Source organism: Corvus brachyrhynchos, unplaced genomic scaffold (assembly GCF_000691975.1).
Source record: "Corvus brachyrhynchos isolate BGI_N302 unplaced genomic scaffold, ASM69197v1 scaffold262, whole genome shotgun sequence".
Taxonomy (NCBI): Eukaryota; Metazoa; Chordata; class Aves; order Passeriformes; family Corvidae; genus Corvus; species Corvus brachyrhynchos.
In genome coordinates, this window is record NW_008236626.1 from 1,970,009 (window position 1) to 1,990,780 (window position 20,772).

General features: G+C 38.8%; 1 protein-coding gene across 1 annotated transcript in view; it reads left to right on the forward strand.

The window, feature by feature from the left end:
- Positions 1–20,772, forward strand: part of TENM2 (teneurin transmembrane protein 2) — a 618,654-nt gene that overhangs the window by 541,828 nt on the left and 56,054 nt on the right. The window contains 2 exon segments of the mRNA XM_017726535.1: positions 218–418; positions 1,514–1,726. Coding sequence (XP_017582024.1) covers positions 218–418; positions 1,514–1,726 — 414 coding nt within the window.

Consider the following 20,772-nt stretch of genomic DNA (forward strand, 5'->3'; position numbering starts at 1 on the left):
AAGCTGTCATTGCACAGTCAAACCCTGCTTGATTTACTTAATGTAAAATGTAAATGACTTCACTTTCCAATTCTCAGACCAGGTATTAATATGACTCGGAGAACTACCTCAAGTTGCTTTATTTATCACCGTGGTACAGACTTTTCAGAGCACGTTTTCCAAACATCCCCTTGTGTGAAGTGACCCTTCTCTGCATTGTTTTTGTTTTCTCCCGTAGTGGATTGCTTAGACCCGACGTGCTCCAACCACGGGGTGTGTGTGAACGGGGAGTGTCTCTGCAGCCCGGGCTGGGGAGGAGTGAACTGTGAGCTGCCCAGAGCCCAGTGCCCTGACCAGTGCAGCGGGCACGGCTCCTACCTGGCTGACACGGGGCTTTGCAGCTGTGACCCCAACTGGATGGGCCCCGACTGCTCCGTTGGTAAGGAGGTTTTTCCTGATTTTCCAAGATTGTTGCGAACTGCAGTAACGATTTAGAAAGTTGTCTTTGTTAAACATTTGGTCTTGTTTAATTTTCTTGGGAAGAGATGTGTATGTATCTCTATATATATTTTCATGACATTCTTAATTTGGGACTGTCAGCTGAGGGTGAGGTGGGTGCAGATTAGGAGTTTGTGTTTTGTTCTAACACTGATTCTCTTTTAGCGTGAAAAAGTTACGTAAGTGTACTTCTGTTTCCCAACTGTAAATGAAAATGTCCATCATTTACGGGAAAAAAATACAAGGAATTTTGCTTTTACGTTGTCAGCTGAACCTTGAGATGGTACTGTAGGTCAAAACCGAATCTCTCAAAATAATATTTACCTTTTTCACAGTTACTCAGTTATTTTCTAAGATTGATCAGCTAGAATACCCCACCAGTGACATGAATATCAAGATGTGTTTTCTGCTTCATGGATAAGCAGTCAGAAAATTCATGAATGAGAGTTTCACTGCCACTTTCTTTGGTGATGCATGGGGCAAAAGACCCTTCTGCTTATCTGCAATTTCAGCTAGCAGAGAGCAGTAGAATTTTTGGAGTGGGACACTGGATAACTGACCATGTTAGTAATAGGAATCTAAAATCTCTCCTTGGAAAGTAACTTCTACCCATCATTCTAAATGACCCTGAATTGCTGCCATTCTCTGCCAAATGAGTTTTAGGTGAGTTTCAGTCTTATTCTTAGCAAATCAATATCTGTCAAAATCACCCGAGGTCCAGGTTTGAGTAAAGCAGAGCCACCTGCTCCCTTCCTTTGCTGTTGGCAGGTGTTGGGGACACCACCTCTGACATGTGTTTGTATCTGCGTGGAGGATGCAGCTCTACAGGTCTGTCCAGCATACATTAGCAGATTTTTTCTAAACAACTTTTAAACAGAATTTAGTTTGCTTTGAAATAAAAATTAAATGCCGGTCTTCATCAGAGTATGAGCAGGCCAGCTTTTGAGAGGCTGTAGTTTTGAGCAAAAGCATTGCTGTTGTGTTCCCTTTCCCTTCCGGGCGCAGGGCTGGCTGTAACTCCTGTTCTCTCTCCTAGAAGTGTGCTCCGTGGACTGTGGCACCCACGGCGTGTGCATCGGCGGAGCCTGTCGCTGCGAGGAGGGCTGGACAGGAGCGGCCTGTGACCAGCGTGTGTGCCACCCCCGCTGCACGGAGCACGGGACTTGTAAAGATGGGAAGTGTGAATGCAGAGAGGGCTGGAATGGGGAGCACTGCACCATTGGTAGGCAAACGACAGGCACCGAAACAGGCACATATTGCTTTCTTTTCATAAATCGTAGAGACATAGTTACTGTCGTGGACTGTAATAGGCTGTTCCCTTAAGGACCCACGTGCTCTCAGGTAGTAACCCTGACTCAAAATGTGTTGGGAGAAATGCAGATAGGCTCTTGGAATCATTTCAAATCAGTAACAAACCAGTTTGTAGAGGAAAAAAACCCCAACAAATTCCACATTAGTAAGTAAAGATGTAACAAATGGTCCATCTCAGTATCATTTGAGCCTGAATGATTTTCAGACTTAACTAAGCATGCCTTTGTGTGAATGGCCTCTTTTTTAATTTCCTGGTCTGATGCATCAGTGCTCTCCTGCTGTTGTACATCACATCTGAAACACACCCCCACCAGCACCACCCAGAGCAGGGGTCAGGTGGTGGGGGAATGTGTGTTCCCGGTGGTACAGGAACAGCTCCCTGCCACTGTCCCCTGCTGTGCTGTGACAGTGGCCGGGGTGGTTACACTGAGACAGAGACTGCATGAGGGGACATCTGAAACACACCCCCACCAGCACCACCCAGAGCAGGGGTCAGGTGGTGGGGGAATGTGTGTTCCCGGTGGTACAGGAACAGCTCCCTGCCACTGTCCCATGCTGTGCTGTGACAGTGGCCGTGGTGTTTGCATGGAGACAGTGCCAGCATGGGAGGGCCCGTGGGCTGCTGTGAGCCCCTTCCCTAAGAGCCTGCTGCTCACTGCAGCATCAGCATCACAATCTCAGCTGGGCTCTGTCAGCCTGGGAAGTTCAAAAGGATCATATTTACACAAAGCGATGATGTTCTATCCTCTCCATTACCGTGCTTGAAAATTTACTCTGAAGAGGAATTAATTGTTCTTAAATTAAGTTTATTTTGTCTCTACAAGCAGTCAGACAGTCTATTTGGATTGTTTTGAAAAGTGACTCAAAGCAAAGGAGAAAACTATTATTTTGCCTGAGCTGTAATCAAAAAAGGGAAATTCTCAGTGACCACATTCCCTCTGAGAAATCTGAGCAAATTCATTTGGAACAAGAGTATCCCATCTACTGAGCCTGTGAGGTACAGGCAAGTCTGCTTTTCTCCAGAGAATTTTTGGAGAGCTGTGAAATATACCTTAGAAGAAATCTGGTGAGTCCAAATCCAAAGTCGTGTTGTTTTCCTTATCTTAAGGTGGTGAATTTAACAAAGAAAAGAGTAGATCACTTGAGATTTTCATGGCAATCAGGGACCTTAATGGGACAGTCCTATTACAAGTGAATTGTTATTTCTTTACTTAAAAGTATGGTGAGATTCTTGCATCCCTCAAGCTGTTTTTCTTTTTCATTCCCCTCTGATTTCTCTCTGGATATATAAACCATTTCTGATACACACATGAGTTGGAAACTAAAAGTGTACTCTCATTGGAGAGTCAAAAAAAAAGAAAAATTGATACATATTTTCGGGGCATATCCTTTGATGTTGTGGTGCTGCATGCTTCCACCACACTGTGCTAATATGATTTAAATCAAAGCTTTTATGACTGAACACTTTGTGACCAGCACAGATGCAGAGTGTTTTTGTCATAATTGCTTTCAATCTTCCATCATACCAACATACCTCTGCTAGATTAATCCAGGCATTTTGTTTTCATATTAAGTTCTTCCCAGGTCTTTACAAAATGCCTAGTATGTATTTTTTTCATTAAATTCTGTAATAATTGCTTATTTCAGAAGTTGATGCTTTGCACAAAATTTGTTTTGCTTTATAATCTCTTAGTAATGTGCCAATGTTTAGAAGTAATTAGTGTATGTAAAGTCTTCATTACTGTGCAGACAAAAAGATGCCTTTTACCAAGATCTCAAAAGTATTCTGAAAATTGCAAGCTGAACTACTGAACTCTGAAGTGAGATTTTAAGTCTAATTTTCAGTGCTTTGAACAAGATATCTTCCTTGCTATTGATGTATATAATCAATTCTTTCCAGAGGAAGGGTGATACTTCTAAAGTGATTAAAATATGCATAAGCTTTTTTTGTTTGGTACATATTAGAAAGATTTCCTTGAAACTTAGTGTGGTCCTGCCTGTGGCAAAGATGAAACTAGTGCAAAAAATTCAGATATGCCCTTCTAGTTATCGTGGTTTAAATTTGTGCAGTCAGAAGTTGTCTGTTGCATGCAGACAGATATTCTTGTGACAGGCCTGTATTAGTAAGAATTTTAACATGGTCATTTCCTGAGGCCATTTACAAAAGCATAAAGGCTGATGCCAGGAATGTCATTGAGTTCAGAGGAATAACTCAGCATGACCCCACTGGTTTGTGTTACATGGGGCAAACACAGAGTTCAGAGGAAAAGGATGGTAAAAGTGATTTTTGTCAGTATTGGTACAAAAAATGCTAGAAGTTACCATTGGAAATTTTGTGCTTATAGTGAATTGATAGTTTGGTACAACGATGAGTTGCTCAAGATGTTTTAAACACTGCTGCGAAGAACTAAAGTGCAGTTAAATTTTACAGAAACTCACTGTAATTTAGAGTATTGCCTTTATGGTTTCATTTTCAGCTGAAAGTTTGACACACCATTTAATGTCAGAATTACTGAGGAGTGTCCACCTAAAAAAATGCCACAAATAATCCTTTCTGGAAGGTACCTGACAAACTGCACAGTCAGTTTGTCCTAAGGCAGAAAATGCAAATCCTGTAGGAGAGGTTATTTACTCTGAATTTCCATTTTTGTTACACTTAGTCTGAAATGAAGTCAGCAGAAGAACTTGGCTTTGATTCAAGTGACTTTAGGGCAAGTCCACTTGGAATAAATATCTGTGAGGAAGAGAAGGAGATTTCTATATAAAAACCATTTTCTTTGTGCTTCTTTACCAGTTTCATGTGTTATATTTACATGGCAGTGGAAAAGAAAACATCATAGTAACCTGCAGGTATCCAAGTTCATTCGGGATATTTTATTCTATTTAATATCAAATTAGGCTTTAATAGATGTTTGACAGAATGTGCACTCCTTATCATTTCATTGTTGAGTATCTAAGCTCAAAAGTTTTAGTAGAACTGCTTTTTTTCTCTCTGAATTACCTGGTTTAAGGAAAGCACTCAGAAAATCCTCGCAGAACCACAGTGTGAGCTCAGTGTTAGCACAGTGCAAAGCAGCTTTTGCTGTGTGCAATAGAATTATGTGTAAGAATCAATGCAAATAAAAACACATGCATGTTCCAAGTTACACAGATTTTGATAAATCTATATCCAAATAATATAAAAGTGAAAGGACTGGGTGTCTGGTCTTGCTCAGATGCTTTTCCTAGCAGACCAGAACTTCAGTTCACTTTGCTACTTCAGGTAAGAAAAGAAATTGCTTACTGGAGTGGTGATAAAGAAAATTAATCTTTTTCCAGTGCAAAAATAGACCTGTCAGGATATGTTTATTAAGTGATTACTATTCATTGATTGCAATTATGGAGGAAGTTATAACTAAATAATAGAGGGTAATCTAGACGAGGGAAAAAATATTGGAAAACTAATAACAAAGTGAAAGAAAGGTATAGAAGTTGTTAATCTTGAACCCATTTCATGACAGAAATTTAAGATGGAGATCTTAGCTTTTCTTGAATCATCTGAGTGTTGTTAAAGCATGCTGTTATAAAACAGATCTGTTACTTTCACTGAAAATATCTGGATGTTTAAAACTGTTGTTTTTAAATGCTTGCAGAGGGTGTTCTGCATATAAACTGTCAAGATAATATTCCAAGGACAGTGTGATATATATGGAGATCTTATGAAACAGTCAGAAATACCATTTTTAAAGTGTAATTCCATCTGTAGTTCATATCCCTGCAGCATGGACTCCTATTAAGTTATTGGTAAAAATCTCACTGGGAGACCAGTGAAACCAGGAATGAATCCTAAATATTTACAAGTAAAATTTAAATGTCTGCAAATGGATCTTTTAAGGTGATCTCTGACCAGAAGGTGATACATGAGGTTTTCTTTGTGGCTGCCTGTCATATTCCCAAGCCTTGCTCTTGTCTGCTCATGTCCTCCATCAGATGTAGGTTAAGCACTCCTTTTTAGACAGAAAGTGGGCAAAGATTATTCTCAAGGCTATTTAGTAATATGGATACTCTGCTGCAGATTTTGATCCAGACAGTTCTTACATTTCATGTTCCTTTCTTTATTTTTCTATGCAAATGAGCTGTAGCCCTGGTACAGACATTGAAGCTGGATCTCCACCTGCCTGCCTGCCAAAACACAAACAGGTGATGTGTCCCTCTCTGCAGGCTCTGCTTAGGTTCATTTATCTTGGAAAAGACCCTTAAGATCATCGAGTCCGGCCATAAACCTCACACTGTTCCTGGCCTTGGTACTGCTTTCGGAAATCTAACTCCAGTCAGGGATCAGCCACTCACTTTCCCCCACTGAGTCCTTGGCCCCTGTAGTAAAACTCTCAAAACTGTAGGACAAGTTCCTTAGTAAAGAAGGGGTTTGGAAATCATATTAGCTCTGTATCTTCTGTGTTTTCAGGGCCTTGAATAAAGATTTGAGAAAAGCTAGGATTCTGTCACCTACATGGCGGAAAATAACCTAATATTTACAGATGCATAAAAATGTACAGGAAAAAGTAAGGACTCTGTGTCCAGGGTGATTAAGAAGTTTAAGTTACAGTGCAAGATATTTGTGTTAGATTCTAGGAAAAACCATGTTACCAGTAAATGAAAAACTAAAGGAGATTGTCCAAGCAAGTTGTGAATTCCTCATCAATGAAGTTTTTATCGAGCATTTAGACAAAGATCTGTCAGGAATAACAGAGGTAATTCATCCTGCCCTGGGGCAGCAGGCTCACCAGGAAATCATTGCACTCTATGAACTCTCTTCCAGTTGTCTCTTAAATGAGCTTAAGAGGAAGCATTCCTTCTAAGGACTTTATTTTATAATGGCCTCCCTTAAGAGTTGTACTGTCATTCCCTTTAAGAATCCAATGCCACTGTTGGAAGTAGAATTGATAATTTATCCAGCCAAGGAGACTAGTCTATGTGTTCTGTATTTGCAGAGCAATGGGTTGTCAGTGTGCATATTGAGCCACTCTGAAACATCCAAACAAACTTACACCCAGTAGGTAAATACTTTAAATACTCTCCCTTTAAAGGTGAACACTAGGTGGACCATATTCCACCTCTGGTTTTAATAAGAAATTGTTTACTAAAAACTGTTCCCCCCAAGTGCTTTGGGATGACCTTTCCAGCTTTTAGACATGTTTATATTTTCTATCAACTCGATGGAATACCACAAGTGTAAAGATTGAGTTCTTTACCTTATCATGGACTCAATAATCAATAGAAACATGAATAATGCGGCATTGTGTTATCTTTGGATGTAGCAAGATATTTTTGTCCCATGATAATGCTCTTTGTGTCAAAGATTTTTTTCTTCTACTACTGATTTCTCTTGTTGTAATTACAACGGTAATGATTCAAAGATGAGGCAATTTTCAGGAGAGATGGAAAGTGTGTGGGAGGAGGCAGTGGAAAGCCATCGTATCTGACAAAGAGCAATTTAGAAGGAGCTAGATATATTAGACTTCTCCAATGCATTTCTAACTTAAAATTAATCTGTAACAGTTTATAACCTATCAAGGCATAAAAAACCCTCTAACAATGATGACAGGAATTTAGATTGCATGTTCTGAGGAGGGAGTAACACATTTTTTCATTTCATTTGAAAAATGCATAGTCTATTTGGGTCATGACCACTTTTCATTACTGCTGCTATAGAGATATGTTGGTAATATATATATATATGATGACATGACCAAAAATGTTCGAGATGTTTGCTGTTCCTGAACGTGCAGATTCCAGTTCATCACCTGTATCACATGGTTATCCCACTGTTTTCACACCTGGAAGCAGATTTCTCGTGATGCAGCCTTTTAGGTATGTGGTGCCAAGCTTTCATTGGAGTTAAGGGGTTGTTCCCGCTGTGCCTCTTCAGCAAAGCAGAAGAGCAGCAGGTACCTCATGAGGCAACTGGAGAGATTCTCAATGATTTCTGTCACTCACTGCACATCACTCACGTTTTCACTTGCGTCAAACACAAAAAGTAGAACATTCTACTCAAAACGTGGAAATTTTCCTTATAGGGTGGAATTTTGGTAACATATGTTATGTCATGTTACATTTTATAACCAAAGCCAAGGAAAGGTACTTGTCACTTATATAAATGGTCATCTAGTCCAGCATCTCTGTGCTTCAGTAAAGGTGCAAGTTTGGTAAAGAAACATCTGGTAAATAAATTTATTCCTGGAAAGCTGATGCTTCTTATTTATCCCAGCTACATTCGCTACAGAGGTGCTTTGTTGGTTGTCTCATCTTTGTCATCTTCTATTTCATTTCGAAAACTTCTGAATAAAATCTCCTGGCTGTAGAGTCCCCAGGTTCCATACTATGTAGATGGCTCTTACTTGGGATTTCTGGTTCTGGTTTGTAACTTGGCAAATTCCTATGCCCAGCACTGAAATAATACTGGCTACTTTTGTGGATCAGGGATGAGTAAACTTTCTAAACTCTTTCTGTGGCACTAAGGAATCCAGAACTGCAATATGCAACCACTTAATTTTATCACAGCCAAGCAAGGTAGCTGATTATGAATACTTGGAAGAAAATATTCTGTGTAGAGATTTATGTATAGTGAGAGTGGTTTGACTTTCAAGGAGTTTAGAAACAGAATTCCTTTTCGTTTGCAGAATTTTCAGGGGCAGCTGGGGATCTTTTTTGGCTGAAAGGCAAGCTTATTCATGAGGAAGAACTTTCCTGTTTGCATTCTTTGCTGAGGGCTTCCTGTAAATGATTGAAACATGTCACAGCTTGGTATCAGAACACTTGAGTGGCTTTTTTCTTTCTCTTTTTACAGGATATTTGTGGAACATGACCTTATTTCTTTCCTTTCTAGCCCAAAAAATTTAATGAGTATGTTTTCAGCATAACTTCCTGCATTTTGTCTGGTACTTCAAAGGTGCACCCAGAAGATACTGGTGAATAGTTTCCCAAACTAAAACCACATTTCTTTTTCTCCTTTTGGAGGGGCTTCTTCATGAGTTATATTGATTTTCTGGCCAATTCTTGAACTCTTAAAAGACCACAAAAAGAGAGGGAGGGCAATCAATCAGCGAGCTGATCTGACTTTTGAAAGGGCAGAGCCGATTATGCTGTTCATAGCAGTATTCCCAGAGTCAGACAATCTTCTCTTCTCCTGAAGATAATATTTTCTGTATTATTTTGTACCCTGTGGTGTCAAGCAGAGCTTCAGCAAGTGACTGAATTACACAGTGTTGCTGGAAACAAAACAAAGACATGGGAATGCTTGTAAGAGGTCAGTGACATGGGTTGTATAGAGATAGAAAGGCAGTACTGGATCTTGAGAAATAGATATGTATATACATATGTGTAATATTTATACTTACTAAGAAAGGAATACAAAGGAGAACAATACCTGCCCATCCTTTTGAGACCTGCTGTTCGTGTTCCTGTTAAAGATACCTTTTCTTGATCACTTCCATTCTTCTTATACATTCTCAAGGTATCATTCTTGCATTTTCAGTATCAGTTTCACATAATCTTTCATGCTTGAAGATGCAAATAAAGCCAAACGTGTTTTGCCTGACTGCTGCAAACTGTGGAATAATATTTCAGGTGCAAAGCTTTGCAAACTTTTTTTTTTCAGGTTCTTGCCAATTTAGTATCAAATTAACAGTAGGATGCATTAGAAGTTAGAAACTTGTTTTCCTAAGATATTTAACGCATTTGAAATTCTCTACTCAATATTTTCTTAGTTTAACGTTGTATTAAAAATATTAATGTCAGAAATAAAAAGGAAAAAATGGTCTCTGTAGTACCTCTGAGGTGTCAGTTCAGGATTTTGCTGTGTGATCTATTTAGGGCTTCAGGGAAAAATGAAACTATTGAAAGCCTTCTCTTAAGCTGTCAGTTCTCTCCTGTGCAGTAACTGCTCACTGAGGATGAATACACACTGATGCTGAATATTGATACATCCTCCTTTCACTAAAAGTCCTTACTTAGACAGCTTTTTAAAAGATCTTAAGGAATGAATATGGGGACTTGTTCAGGGCACAAGTTATGAGGTATCATGAGCCATTCTTATTGAAGAAAGTTTTTACAAAATTTATGTTATCCAGCTCTTTTCTCTTGTTCGTTCTTTCTTTCTTTCCATCCTTGTTCTGACCTGCTTATGAAATGCTCAGTAGGATAACGATGCTTCTGGAGATTATTCCTGTGTGTCGCCTCAGCCTGTTTCATTTTACATATCGTTTTTCTGTACATATAAGAAGAAGCAAAGTTTGCTGTCCAGCAGAAATCATCGTAAATTATAATATAATATAATATAATATCTCATTTGCCCAAAGAAATTGCAAGCATAATTTGAGTTACTGAAATGTAAGAGCTAAATACAAACTTGAGTATTCTTAAAGGCATTTGGGTCTGATGTTTTCAGTCCATGTTCATCTCTTCATGTTGAAAGTGAAAATAATTGGAATAATCCTGAGTTGCTATTACCTGATTTATAGCTGCCAAGAAATTGTGACCAACTGTGTAGATTTCTACAATTTCCAGCACATACTGCTGTCGTGTTTTCAGTGATGTAGTGTTGATTGGCATATAACTGTCCATCTCGGGCTGCCAGTTGTCTTCAAAACACATCCATGCTGGGATAGATGGAGACAAAGCAGTGCTGGTGTCTCATTAATCAGCAGTTCACAGTCATGCTGCTGAAAGCCAAAGGAAAAGCAGGACATGATACATTAAGCTTGCTGTGTTTGTCGTCATCCCCTCTTCGTTCACTAACTGGATTAGAGCAGAAAGGGTTCATGGCCCAGCTGTTCCCTGAGGATTTTCAACTCTGGGAGCTGACCATGAGCACTGCACACTGCACACTTAAATATTTCACTCAAAAAGAGGACCTCTCTTAAACAGTTAAGCAGTTTTCATGGAAGAGTAGCAGGTTTGCTTTCACAAAGGCTTCGGTGTGACATGGATCATAACATTATCCTTAATGAGAATTTAGGCAGAGGAGATGTGGCTGTCTGCTTATCCATGTGAAGCTTTTCTCCCTCTTGCTCTACTACACTTAAAAGATATTTTTACCCCTGCCTTACTGTGATCAGCCATTTGTGTGGCCCATGAGTGGTGTCTGACATCCGGGATGGATTTTCTTGTGGTGGCTCACTGGTTTTTGGGAGCTGTGCAGCTGTGAGTCCCAGATGTTCAAGTGTCAGACAGTCTCTGGGTTCTCTCAAGCACGGTTCTCGAAACAGCCCCCAAAGTCCTGCCCACCTCACTTGCACTTCCTCTGTTCCACAATGCCTTTTCAAAGGCCATGGGTGTCCTGCATTCTGGACCTAGGAGCCATAATTTTGACAACCAACCATCTAAATTCATTGCTTTTTTTCCTAATTCCACTGTATTTTTAGTTTCTGTTTGCAGTTTTTAATAGTCCAGTGCAAAGCAAGTTGATCAAATTCAGCATCAATAGACTGTGGCTTGCTTTCAAAGTGCTGTAAAATAAGATACCATCAAAATAGCTGCTAGAAAACATTGAGGTATTTCTTTTTTAAATGTTCCAGCTTGATTAGGGTAGATTGAACTACATGAGCTAATAGTTAATTGTTCATATATTTGAAAAGTATAAACACTTCTAAAATTTTAATTTATTTTTACATGAACCCATATAAAGATGAGTTTCTTCTCTGTTTAATTATAAAATTTCAGATGAGTATTTTCTTAGGTAGATGTTGGAAGACTAAAGTTATTTAAGAGTCTGAAAAATGAGTAAGATTCAGAATTCTTCTAGACCACATATGTTTTAATTTGCCTTCAATTAGTTTTTTGTAGCATTGAACAACTGAGCTAAAGAACCACAGTTCATCAAGATGCAGTCCCCATTCTGAAAAGAATTAGTAGGGATAATAACTTTGGAATCTAAGAAGTGAATATAATGGTGTAATTGTAATTAAAACCATTCTTTTTAATTAAAAACTAAATCAGTTTGTAGTGAAAAATATTACTAGGTTGCTAGGTTGTGATTTTAGGTTAGAAGCAATATTAAAAGGACAATTATCCAAAAGCACAAATTATCAAAGAAAAAAAAACAGCAGTTTAGGAATAGCATTTTTTGCCTTGTTCATGGTGGTTTATTGATTTTAAAAGTGGTGCTGCTTCAAATACTGTGATTTTCCAATTGTTAGGAATCAAACAGAATTGCTGAGTTTCTTGTGGAAGGAGTTCCTCAAGAATAGCACTGAAGCTATTTCTGTAAGTTTACCATGTACAAACACAAACCCCTAAATGCCCCAGGTGCTGATTCTCCTAAAAACAGAGACACATTAGTACAGATGAGAGAACTGACTTTTTGTTTTAACCACTGGGAATTCCAGAGAGTAGAACTCAGTCAACACAGTTTAAATATAAACTGATCTGTCTGCTTTCCATTCCACAAAGCAAGGCAAAATGCATGTATGCTGGGTTACAGATCACTTATCTCTCAAACGAACAGAGGAATTAGCATTATAGCATTCAGTCTCACAGTGGAAGATAGTGTGCTCAGAATTAAGTAGTTCTATAAAAAGAAGGGTGTTTCCACTTCCCCTTCCTTATTTTATTTTTAAATTGTAGAATCCCTTGGATTTGAACCATAAATGTATCACTGTAATCAAGAAGCCATGAATCATTATTTACTGTTGATAAGTGAAAAACACAATATGAATTTGTTAAAATGTTTGCAGATTCTGATTAATCCTTACTTTTTTTTTTTTAAGGGTAGTTTGATAACAGTACAGGAAAAGCAGTAGCAATGTGCCTTTTCTTGTTTCAAAAAAAATTGAGAAGATGTTTTAGGTTTAAGACAGAAAATCACTGCATAGGAGTTTGTTAGGATTCTGAAATGGAGGTTTACACTGCTCCCATGTGGCATTGCTAATAGCTGAATCAGGGTGGGGGGAGTGTAATGACACAGATTTTTAGATATAATTCATCTTCTTGTTGGCTTTGGAAACTAGGGGTAAAACTGCTTTTTTGTTACTGTCTCCCTTGGATCATTATTAATTGATTCTTTATCATGGAACTAATCCATATATATCTTCATTGTGTCCTGTGAATGTTTGAAACTTTTTTTTTTTTTTTTTGGCAAAGTAAGTCAGAAATATTGATTTAGAATGGAGAAAGCCTTCCATATTTAGAGAACAGAGTATCAGAGTCAAGGTCACCCTGTTTGTGAAGGCTGAATGGACAACAGTCATTTGAAGGGAATAGTGGGTGAGTTACACAGCCACTGTTGAGTTACAGAGCCAGTATTAAATTGTTCCTGCAAAATTCCTCGCAGAGGTGGTCATGGACCGGAAACCCAAACAGTGCCCAGACCCTGTTGTTCTTGCACTGAAGGGGAAATGAAAAAGTCTACACAGATGTCTAAGCATTACCTTGCTGTTGCAGCTTTCCCTAATTCAGATCCAGAGGGGCCCAGAGATGTTATCAGCTTTATGATTTTTCATTGGAATTTTTTGTTGTATATTCCATAACAATTCTGATTGCTTATATGCTGAGTGAAAAAGTGAATCAAAATCGCTCAGACCCTTAATTACAAACAGTCATTCATATACTTAATCAAAAGGGTTAATTAGCAATGAAACACAGACTTTTTGGATACTAAAGACAGTATCCAAAAGATACAGGAGACTGAAATGTCTCCTAAAATTGTTAAAATTTCCATACCACATGAAAGGTCTTTTTTAAAAAATACAATTAAGACAATGTTTATTACAATCTAATTATATCCCCATTCCTTTTAATCTTTCAATCTTCCATACACAAAGAATTTGCTAAGTAAAATCTGTCATCTTTGACCAGTATTTGTGTTTCTAGTTACCATGAAATTCCAAAGATCCTCATTAACGAATTTAAAAGCATTACTGCATGGAAAGTTTAAAGTATGAGATGCTTTGTAAAGGGAAATATTTATTCAGCAGAACTGGGGGAATTTAACACATGTGCCTTCCATTAAAGACTGCATCTATTTATTCAACTTTTATAGTTACAGTTTCCCCTACTCTATTAAGGATTTTTGTCAGAATTTCTGAGATAAAACACTTCAGTTTTAAAAATTCCTAGCAAGTTGTATATAATGTATCTGATTTCTTAAGGTGAGCATTCCTATTGATACTAAATGGGAGATTTCATAAAGTTATTTGGAGAGTATCTCCCCAGATCTTAATTATTTTGTTATTTTCTGTATTTTAATGCTTGAGATAAAGATTTATGAAATGTGAAGAAAGATGTCACTCAAAAGTGAACAAATGACAGTGAAGTGGAAAGGAAAATGTCGTCTCTATCAAGTATTGCTTCTGATTTTTTGTCCTGTGACTAAAGATTATAGGTTTATTAAAGATAAACTTTCACAGGGCTACTGCTACTGATCCCTTACTTGAATTAGGTAACTTCATTCCAGCCTAGGAAATAATTACAATTAGTAAGTTGTTTCCTTCAGAGCGAGAAGCAGGGATTCATGCTGGAGAACCCACATAAAAGTCTTGTGTTGACAGATTTGTACCTTGAGGAGCAAGGCTGGGTCACTAACTGCAGGAGAGCTTTTCCAGTGAGTGACACCGTTAAAAAGGATTTTGGCAGCAACTTCCTGACTGCTTATAGCAGTTTTAGAGTAAATTGGATATGCACTGTTCCTGATTAAACACATTCCCACATACGTGTTTACCCTGAAAGTCAGAGCTTGTCCCCAAGTTCACTTTGCTTGATTGTGGATCTTACAGAGTCAAACTGCATCAAAGCTCAGGGGACATTCTGATGTTGCAAGGTGTTCTCTTGTCCTCTGCTCATGGCACACGAGTGGAACCTGCTGGAAATCCTCTGCAGCTCCAGTCCAGGCAGGATTGTCTTGGTGCTCCCAGCTTAAGAACTGCTGCTGAGCAGTGGGAAAAGGCTGCACCCTGCTGGGGTTCACAGCTCTGAACAAATGGTCATTAGCTAAAGGAAAGCCCAATTAGTATGTTTCTCGCATGTTCCTTGAAATGTGATGGCAGTTCAGCTGTGTGTAAGCAATGAGCAGTGACACCATACCCCACTGAAATTACGGGAAACAGGCAGAGTGTGGTAACCTAAATTATGATTTTATTTGAATGCTAAGGGTCAGTAATGCTGGTCTTCAGGGCAATCTCATATTCTGGTACCTGTCTCCTGAAACTTTTCTAAGATAAGTAATAACCTGGATAGAAAATAAAAATTTCTTTGACATCTGTTTGTTATGTTTAGAGATACTGTGAGCTACTCATGCTGTATTTTCAGCATGGCAAAGAAAGAGTTAATTACACAAAACTCTAGCAAATTGTCTTTTAGCTGTCCCTTGCATAGACCTTAGATTTTTCTTTATTATTTGTTATGAAATTCCTTTTAATTTGTTTCTGCTTTTCCGTGTTTGTTTGGGATTTTTTTTTTGAACTAAAGCAAATATCCTGACAGTACATAGCTGTGCACCTTTTTGCTTGACATGAATCAGTGAATGAAGTTTATTAATTCAATATACTGATTGTCCTGGTCATACAATCCTGTTGCAGCTGAGGTGGAGTGGTCTCTAGATTTCGTGGCTGCATCTCCCACTCCCTTACCTTGTGTTTCTCCTCCTAAGTGCTCCTGGGAAACAGTCCCAGCCTAAGAAGTGACAACCTGCCTGCCCCAGGATGGCTTCCAAACTGCCAAATGTAGATGCAAGGCAATCAAGTTAAAAGTCTCAGTGATGCTTCTGATGGCTTCAACAGAGAAATGGAAAAGAAATGCTCTGCCCAGCAGCAGAAAGACTTAAGTATTCGTTCCAGAGAATTAAGGCCACTTCTAGTGAGGCGAGGGGAGGAGCAGAGCCATCAGTTGCCTGGTAGTAAATATGTTTAATGTAAAGCAAGCAGAGCTTAAAGAGCTCATTTCTCTTCCAAATTTCTTCCCAAGTGCAGATTAAATACTCTTGGCTTTCTTGGGGTGAGATGGAGAAGGTGATCTCCCTAATAAATCAAAATCACTTTCACAGATTATTTAGAATTTAAATATCAAAGCAACTGGCTATATCGGAAGGATTATGAGGTTTCTTTCTTCACCATGTAAACAGATAGAAAAAGGAACAAAAAGAGAACTGTTTTATGCATGCAGGATTTAAACCAGTTCATTTGTGAACACTACCGTTTTATTTCTGTAGCTTTTATTAGTTATTTGTGCGGTTGGTAGATATAAAAATTGGAAAATGGCATGATATTCATGAGGCTTATGTATATTGACAAGGGATGCAGAATGGTGCCTTGCACTTTGGAATTAAAGGGATGTTTATAAAGTATATTTTACGTACTGAAATATTCATCCTCTATCCTATATCTGCCAAACAACTCAGCATACACAAATGCTCACATAGCTCAGAATGCAATGCTTATCTGTTTTAATTTGTTTTGTATACATTGCCTATGTGGTGGAATACTGCTCCTAGGTCATGAGCATTATTTCATACTTTGTATTTGTGGATATTCAAACTCCATAAATTCTATCCTCAACAAACATGTGAGATATATTTATCTTAATATTCAAATAGCCATTATTTTTGGTCACTTGTAATCATATTTTACTGTCATGAAGATTTAGGATTGCTGCAAGCCAGAAGGCATATGAGAAGCATTTAGTGTATTGCTACCATTTTTCATTCCAAACTATTCCAAAATGCTTCGTAAAAACTTCTGGTTTTTTCTTTGGCCCTTTCTTTGGATTTTTCTTTGGGACAGTTGGAATGTTGGAACTCTGAAGTCCAAACCCATGCAGTGTGCAGCCATTTAATGGAATCAATGTGATTAGTACTTTAAGAAGATCAGCTGCAAAATATAATGCACGTGTCTATATAGTGCTTTTCATCCTGAAGGGACTCCAAAGTTCTGTATCAAGTTTAGGGGACAGAACGTACTAATCTGGCACACAGCAATAGAGGGAAATGCCTACTTATGTTAAGGCTCATATTTATTCTTCTGTTAGAGATAACCTGCACACTTACACAGGATCAGCATTTGCATACCTGAAAGTTAATTGCTAAATTATAAATTCTATGCAGGCATTAATATCTAATGAATAGCAAGCAATTATATTTTAATAGTGCCTGAGAAAACTGGGATTCCCTGCCCTGAGAATTATGAAATAAAAAGCTCTAAAGCCAAAGGGATCATAGGTAATTCAGTTTAGAAGGGATGTGAGGAGGTCAACTGGCCCAACCTCTCCTTCAAAGTAGGGTGGTTATGAGGGCAGACATCAGACTCGGGCCCGTCGTTTTTAGGGCAGACTCCTTACAAGCCCCCTGTTCCCCTGGACAGGCTGTTACCACTCAGTGCCCTTGCTGTGCATCTTCTGCAGTGTGTTGAGCTGCTGAAGCAGTTTATAACCTCTGCTTATTCTCACTGCAATTCCCTACTTGTGTATTCGTGTGTGTGTGCACGAATCCCATTCCCTCACACTACTGAATTCAAACTGAATTTGAAGTACTGATGAAAACTACTAAGTAGCACTGATGTAGGGGGAGCAGTTCTGTTTGGTCACTCTAAATGCTAACTTGGCTTATGGGGCATTTTGATTGACTTAAACTCCCCTATTTTTTTAATTTTTTTGTATGTTAAAGGAGTTGTGGTCAAAGAAATGCAATTAGCATTTGGAGAAAAAGTGTGTAATATGTGATTTTTATTTTTTATCTATATGTGGAGGTTCTCATCGAAGGAGTAAAGAAATGCGTTCCTCCTCTATGCCATGTATGGAGGATTTGTGAAGTGAAAAAAAGTAGTTTGAAGCTAATGACTGAACTGAGAATGTCTTCCTCCAAAAATCCTAAATTGCATTAAGTCTAGATTACACTGCAATTAGGTTAGATATTTTAAATATGAAGTCAGTGTTTTGCTTGTTGCCCTTCAATTGACTGAATTTACACATCATGTCTCACAGGTCACTTTATCATTACACTGCCACAAAAGTATTTATGTAGATGTTATTTTAGAGATAAATCGAACTTGAGAAGGTGTCTTTCTCAGAAAGGATATTACATATTACAAAGGATGATGCCAGTGCTTGTATGTGATATCAGGAACATTAATACAGTAAAAGATTATGGTTGTGGTAGTAGTTTTATGAATGCAATTTCACCTGGAATTATATTCTAAATGGATTTTGTTAGAGTAAGATTAATTTGAAAGACCCAGCTATCTTAAGTACAAATTTTACTGCATCTTTTATGTATCTTTTTATGGGGTGTATGAATAGGAGTTGGATATGAGTCTTGTTTGAAAAGAATACACTGTGTAACTCAAATGTGCTGGTAGAGTCAAATTTTAGCTCCTGCTCAAAATTTCAGCAAATAACCTGCTTGGCCTCTAGAAAGAACAGTGTGGCTCTGCTACAGCTTTTGGGCTGCAGCGGTTTCTTAACTTACATTTGACATAACTTCTTTGCTCGTGCTGGTGCACCATTGAGACTTGTCACCTGATCCTGGCAAAGCCATGGGACATGGCATTGGATTCTGTGCAGGAGGTGAGGTGTCTTTGTGCACACATTCACAATTTTGGGGTGCAGAGAGAACCCTGCCTGGTTGTCACAGAGCACTTGAACTTCAGCATTGCAGAGGCTTCTCAGTCTGATGACTGAACTTCCCTAAGACAGTCTCCCTTCCTTCTGGAAACTGTCTGTTCTATGTATAAGTAGCCCAAATTCTGGGCTCAGCTAAAGCTCTGTGTGCATATTCAGCCTTCTGAGCAGACATGGACTTTTTGATTATTGGTCTGTTTGGTTTCCTCAAGTCTCAGGACAGTGTAGCACAAACTGTCCCCTCTTTTCCCTGCCCAGCTGTTGGCAGCTTGGAGCAGGGGTCACACCAAAAGCTGTGACAGAGAACTCTGTTGGTTGTGCACAAGAGGGAGACCTGGAGGGTGTCTCCCCCACAAGTCACAGGAGCCCACCTGCTTGAGTCACTTAACATGAAGTTGGAGAACATGGAATGTTCTGGGAGCAGTCCCCTGTTAACAAGGCATGAAGGTCTTGCACCCCTGGGGTTTTCTTCAGTCTCAAATTTTTGTGACCTATACTGCAACACGAGCTTCCCGCTCTTCTAGTTTGTGTTTGTCTCTGTATCTCTTTTGTTCTTTTTCTTCAGAATGATGCAAGTGACTTTTCTTGACACTTTTTCATACCAGCAGTTCCCTTTTGTGTGAGCTTTACTTCTAAACAGCCACACATGGTTTTTTCTCCTATTTCTCTGGTTTTTTTGGAAAGCTGGATATTCCCTGAGTTCCTGCCTTTATGTGTAAAGACTGGAATTGCATGGATAGATAGTAGATAGAATTTAGGGGGAAATTCTGTTATGACATACAAATCCCAGGCAATTTAAGGAATCTTACTTAAAATTACTGGTTGGTTGTCTGCACAGGAGGTAGAGTGGAGGATTTCAGGGTTCTTTAAACATACTTTTTGGCCTTTCTTTTTTTTTTCAGCCTGTTCAATAAATAAAATTGTATCTGGGCCAGTCTGTAGTTCTAACTCAGGCATGTATTCATCTGCACAGCACATCAGCAAGTAGATATTTATTCTTTACTCCTTTTTTTGATGTGTACCTTAAAGAGATATTTAGAGTGTTGAGTAGTTTTAAACAAAATATTTTCTCAAAAAAAAAAGGAAAAAAAGAAGCAGCAAGGCAGGCAGGCAGGCAGAGCACTGTGGTGACAGACACTTCAGTGCCACGGAGAAGCTCCTGCTCCTCTGGAAAGCAGCAGCTCAGCTGTGGTGCATGAGCAGCGACGCTGGGCTTTGTGCTGCACTGAGAGCCTGGCTTCATTCTTAGCAATTTGTCAATCAGTGTCAGCACCCTGCTTCAGAGACCTGGGCTGGTGCCTCTGCATGGCTCCAGCCTGTTCTGGAACTGTCCAGACTCACTCAAAGGGGCCTCACCTCTTGCTCAACCAACACTCTATTTCACTGACATGTGTTTAGTTATGTGTTTGGGGTTTGAGTTTATTTCAGTTGAAGTATTACTCTGTAGAAAATGACTTGTGCATGTGCCTACAATAACACTGTGTCATTTTTATTTGTATGCCCTTTCTTTGGCTTTAACTAAGCCCTGCAGGCTTTGGAATTGAAGGATTAAAAAATAACAATAGCAAATAAAAAGCATAATTCTATTTTCAATGTTGCTAGGTACCTCATTCTATGTACCTCATTTATTATTTGCTAGATAGCTGTAGGCATACCAGCAGCTCACTGAAGGAATGAACAGAAAATATGAAAACAGTGATTATCCTCTAAAATCCAAATTAAACAGGCTATTGTCATTACTGCTTTTATGTCGTTTCTCTAAATTCTTTAGGTACCATCATATCCCAGACTACTTTTATTTGCTACAATTCTGTAGTTAACAGCTGTAATGAGAAGAGGAAGATTGAAATGTAATTTAAATGTTCCCCTTGAAACTCGTGTGCATCCTGTGATTGAGAAAACACTGTGCTGTAGAACACACTCTTCACTGCAGGGCTTCTTCACCCACAGGACCACCTGGTCCAGCCTCAGCTGAAGTCACTGGGAAGGCTCCAGTGGCTGCCAGCAGACTTAGTTCAGGATGTGTGAAACGAGGTAATGTGGAAAGATGAGAGACCATATTCCAGACTGTAGCTGCACCACATGTGCACTAAATGGGGAGAGCTGCTAGGAACCCATTCTGCTGGAAGATGCTGTTTGGAGAATAAAGGGCTGATAGCATAGGATCAGAAGGACTCAAAAGACACAAGATCTTGATTTACTTCTGTCTTTCCATGTACAAACTTGAGCAGAGGCTAAAAGCATCATCCTTTTCTCTATGTGCTTATGAGATGCCACTTAGATTTTTTTTTTCCTTCATCTCTCCTATTCTCTTTTTTTCCTTTAGTTATACTCAGAGGCTACCTCTCCCATCAGAGTTTGGAAACTTTAAAAAGAGCAAGGTTTCTCTAACTTCTCTTTCCC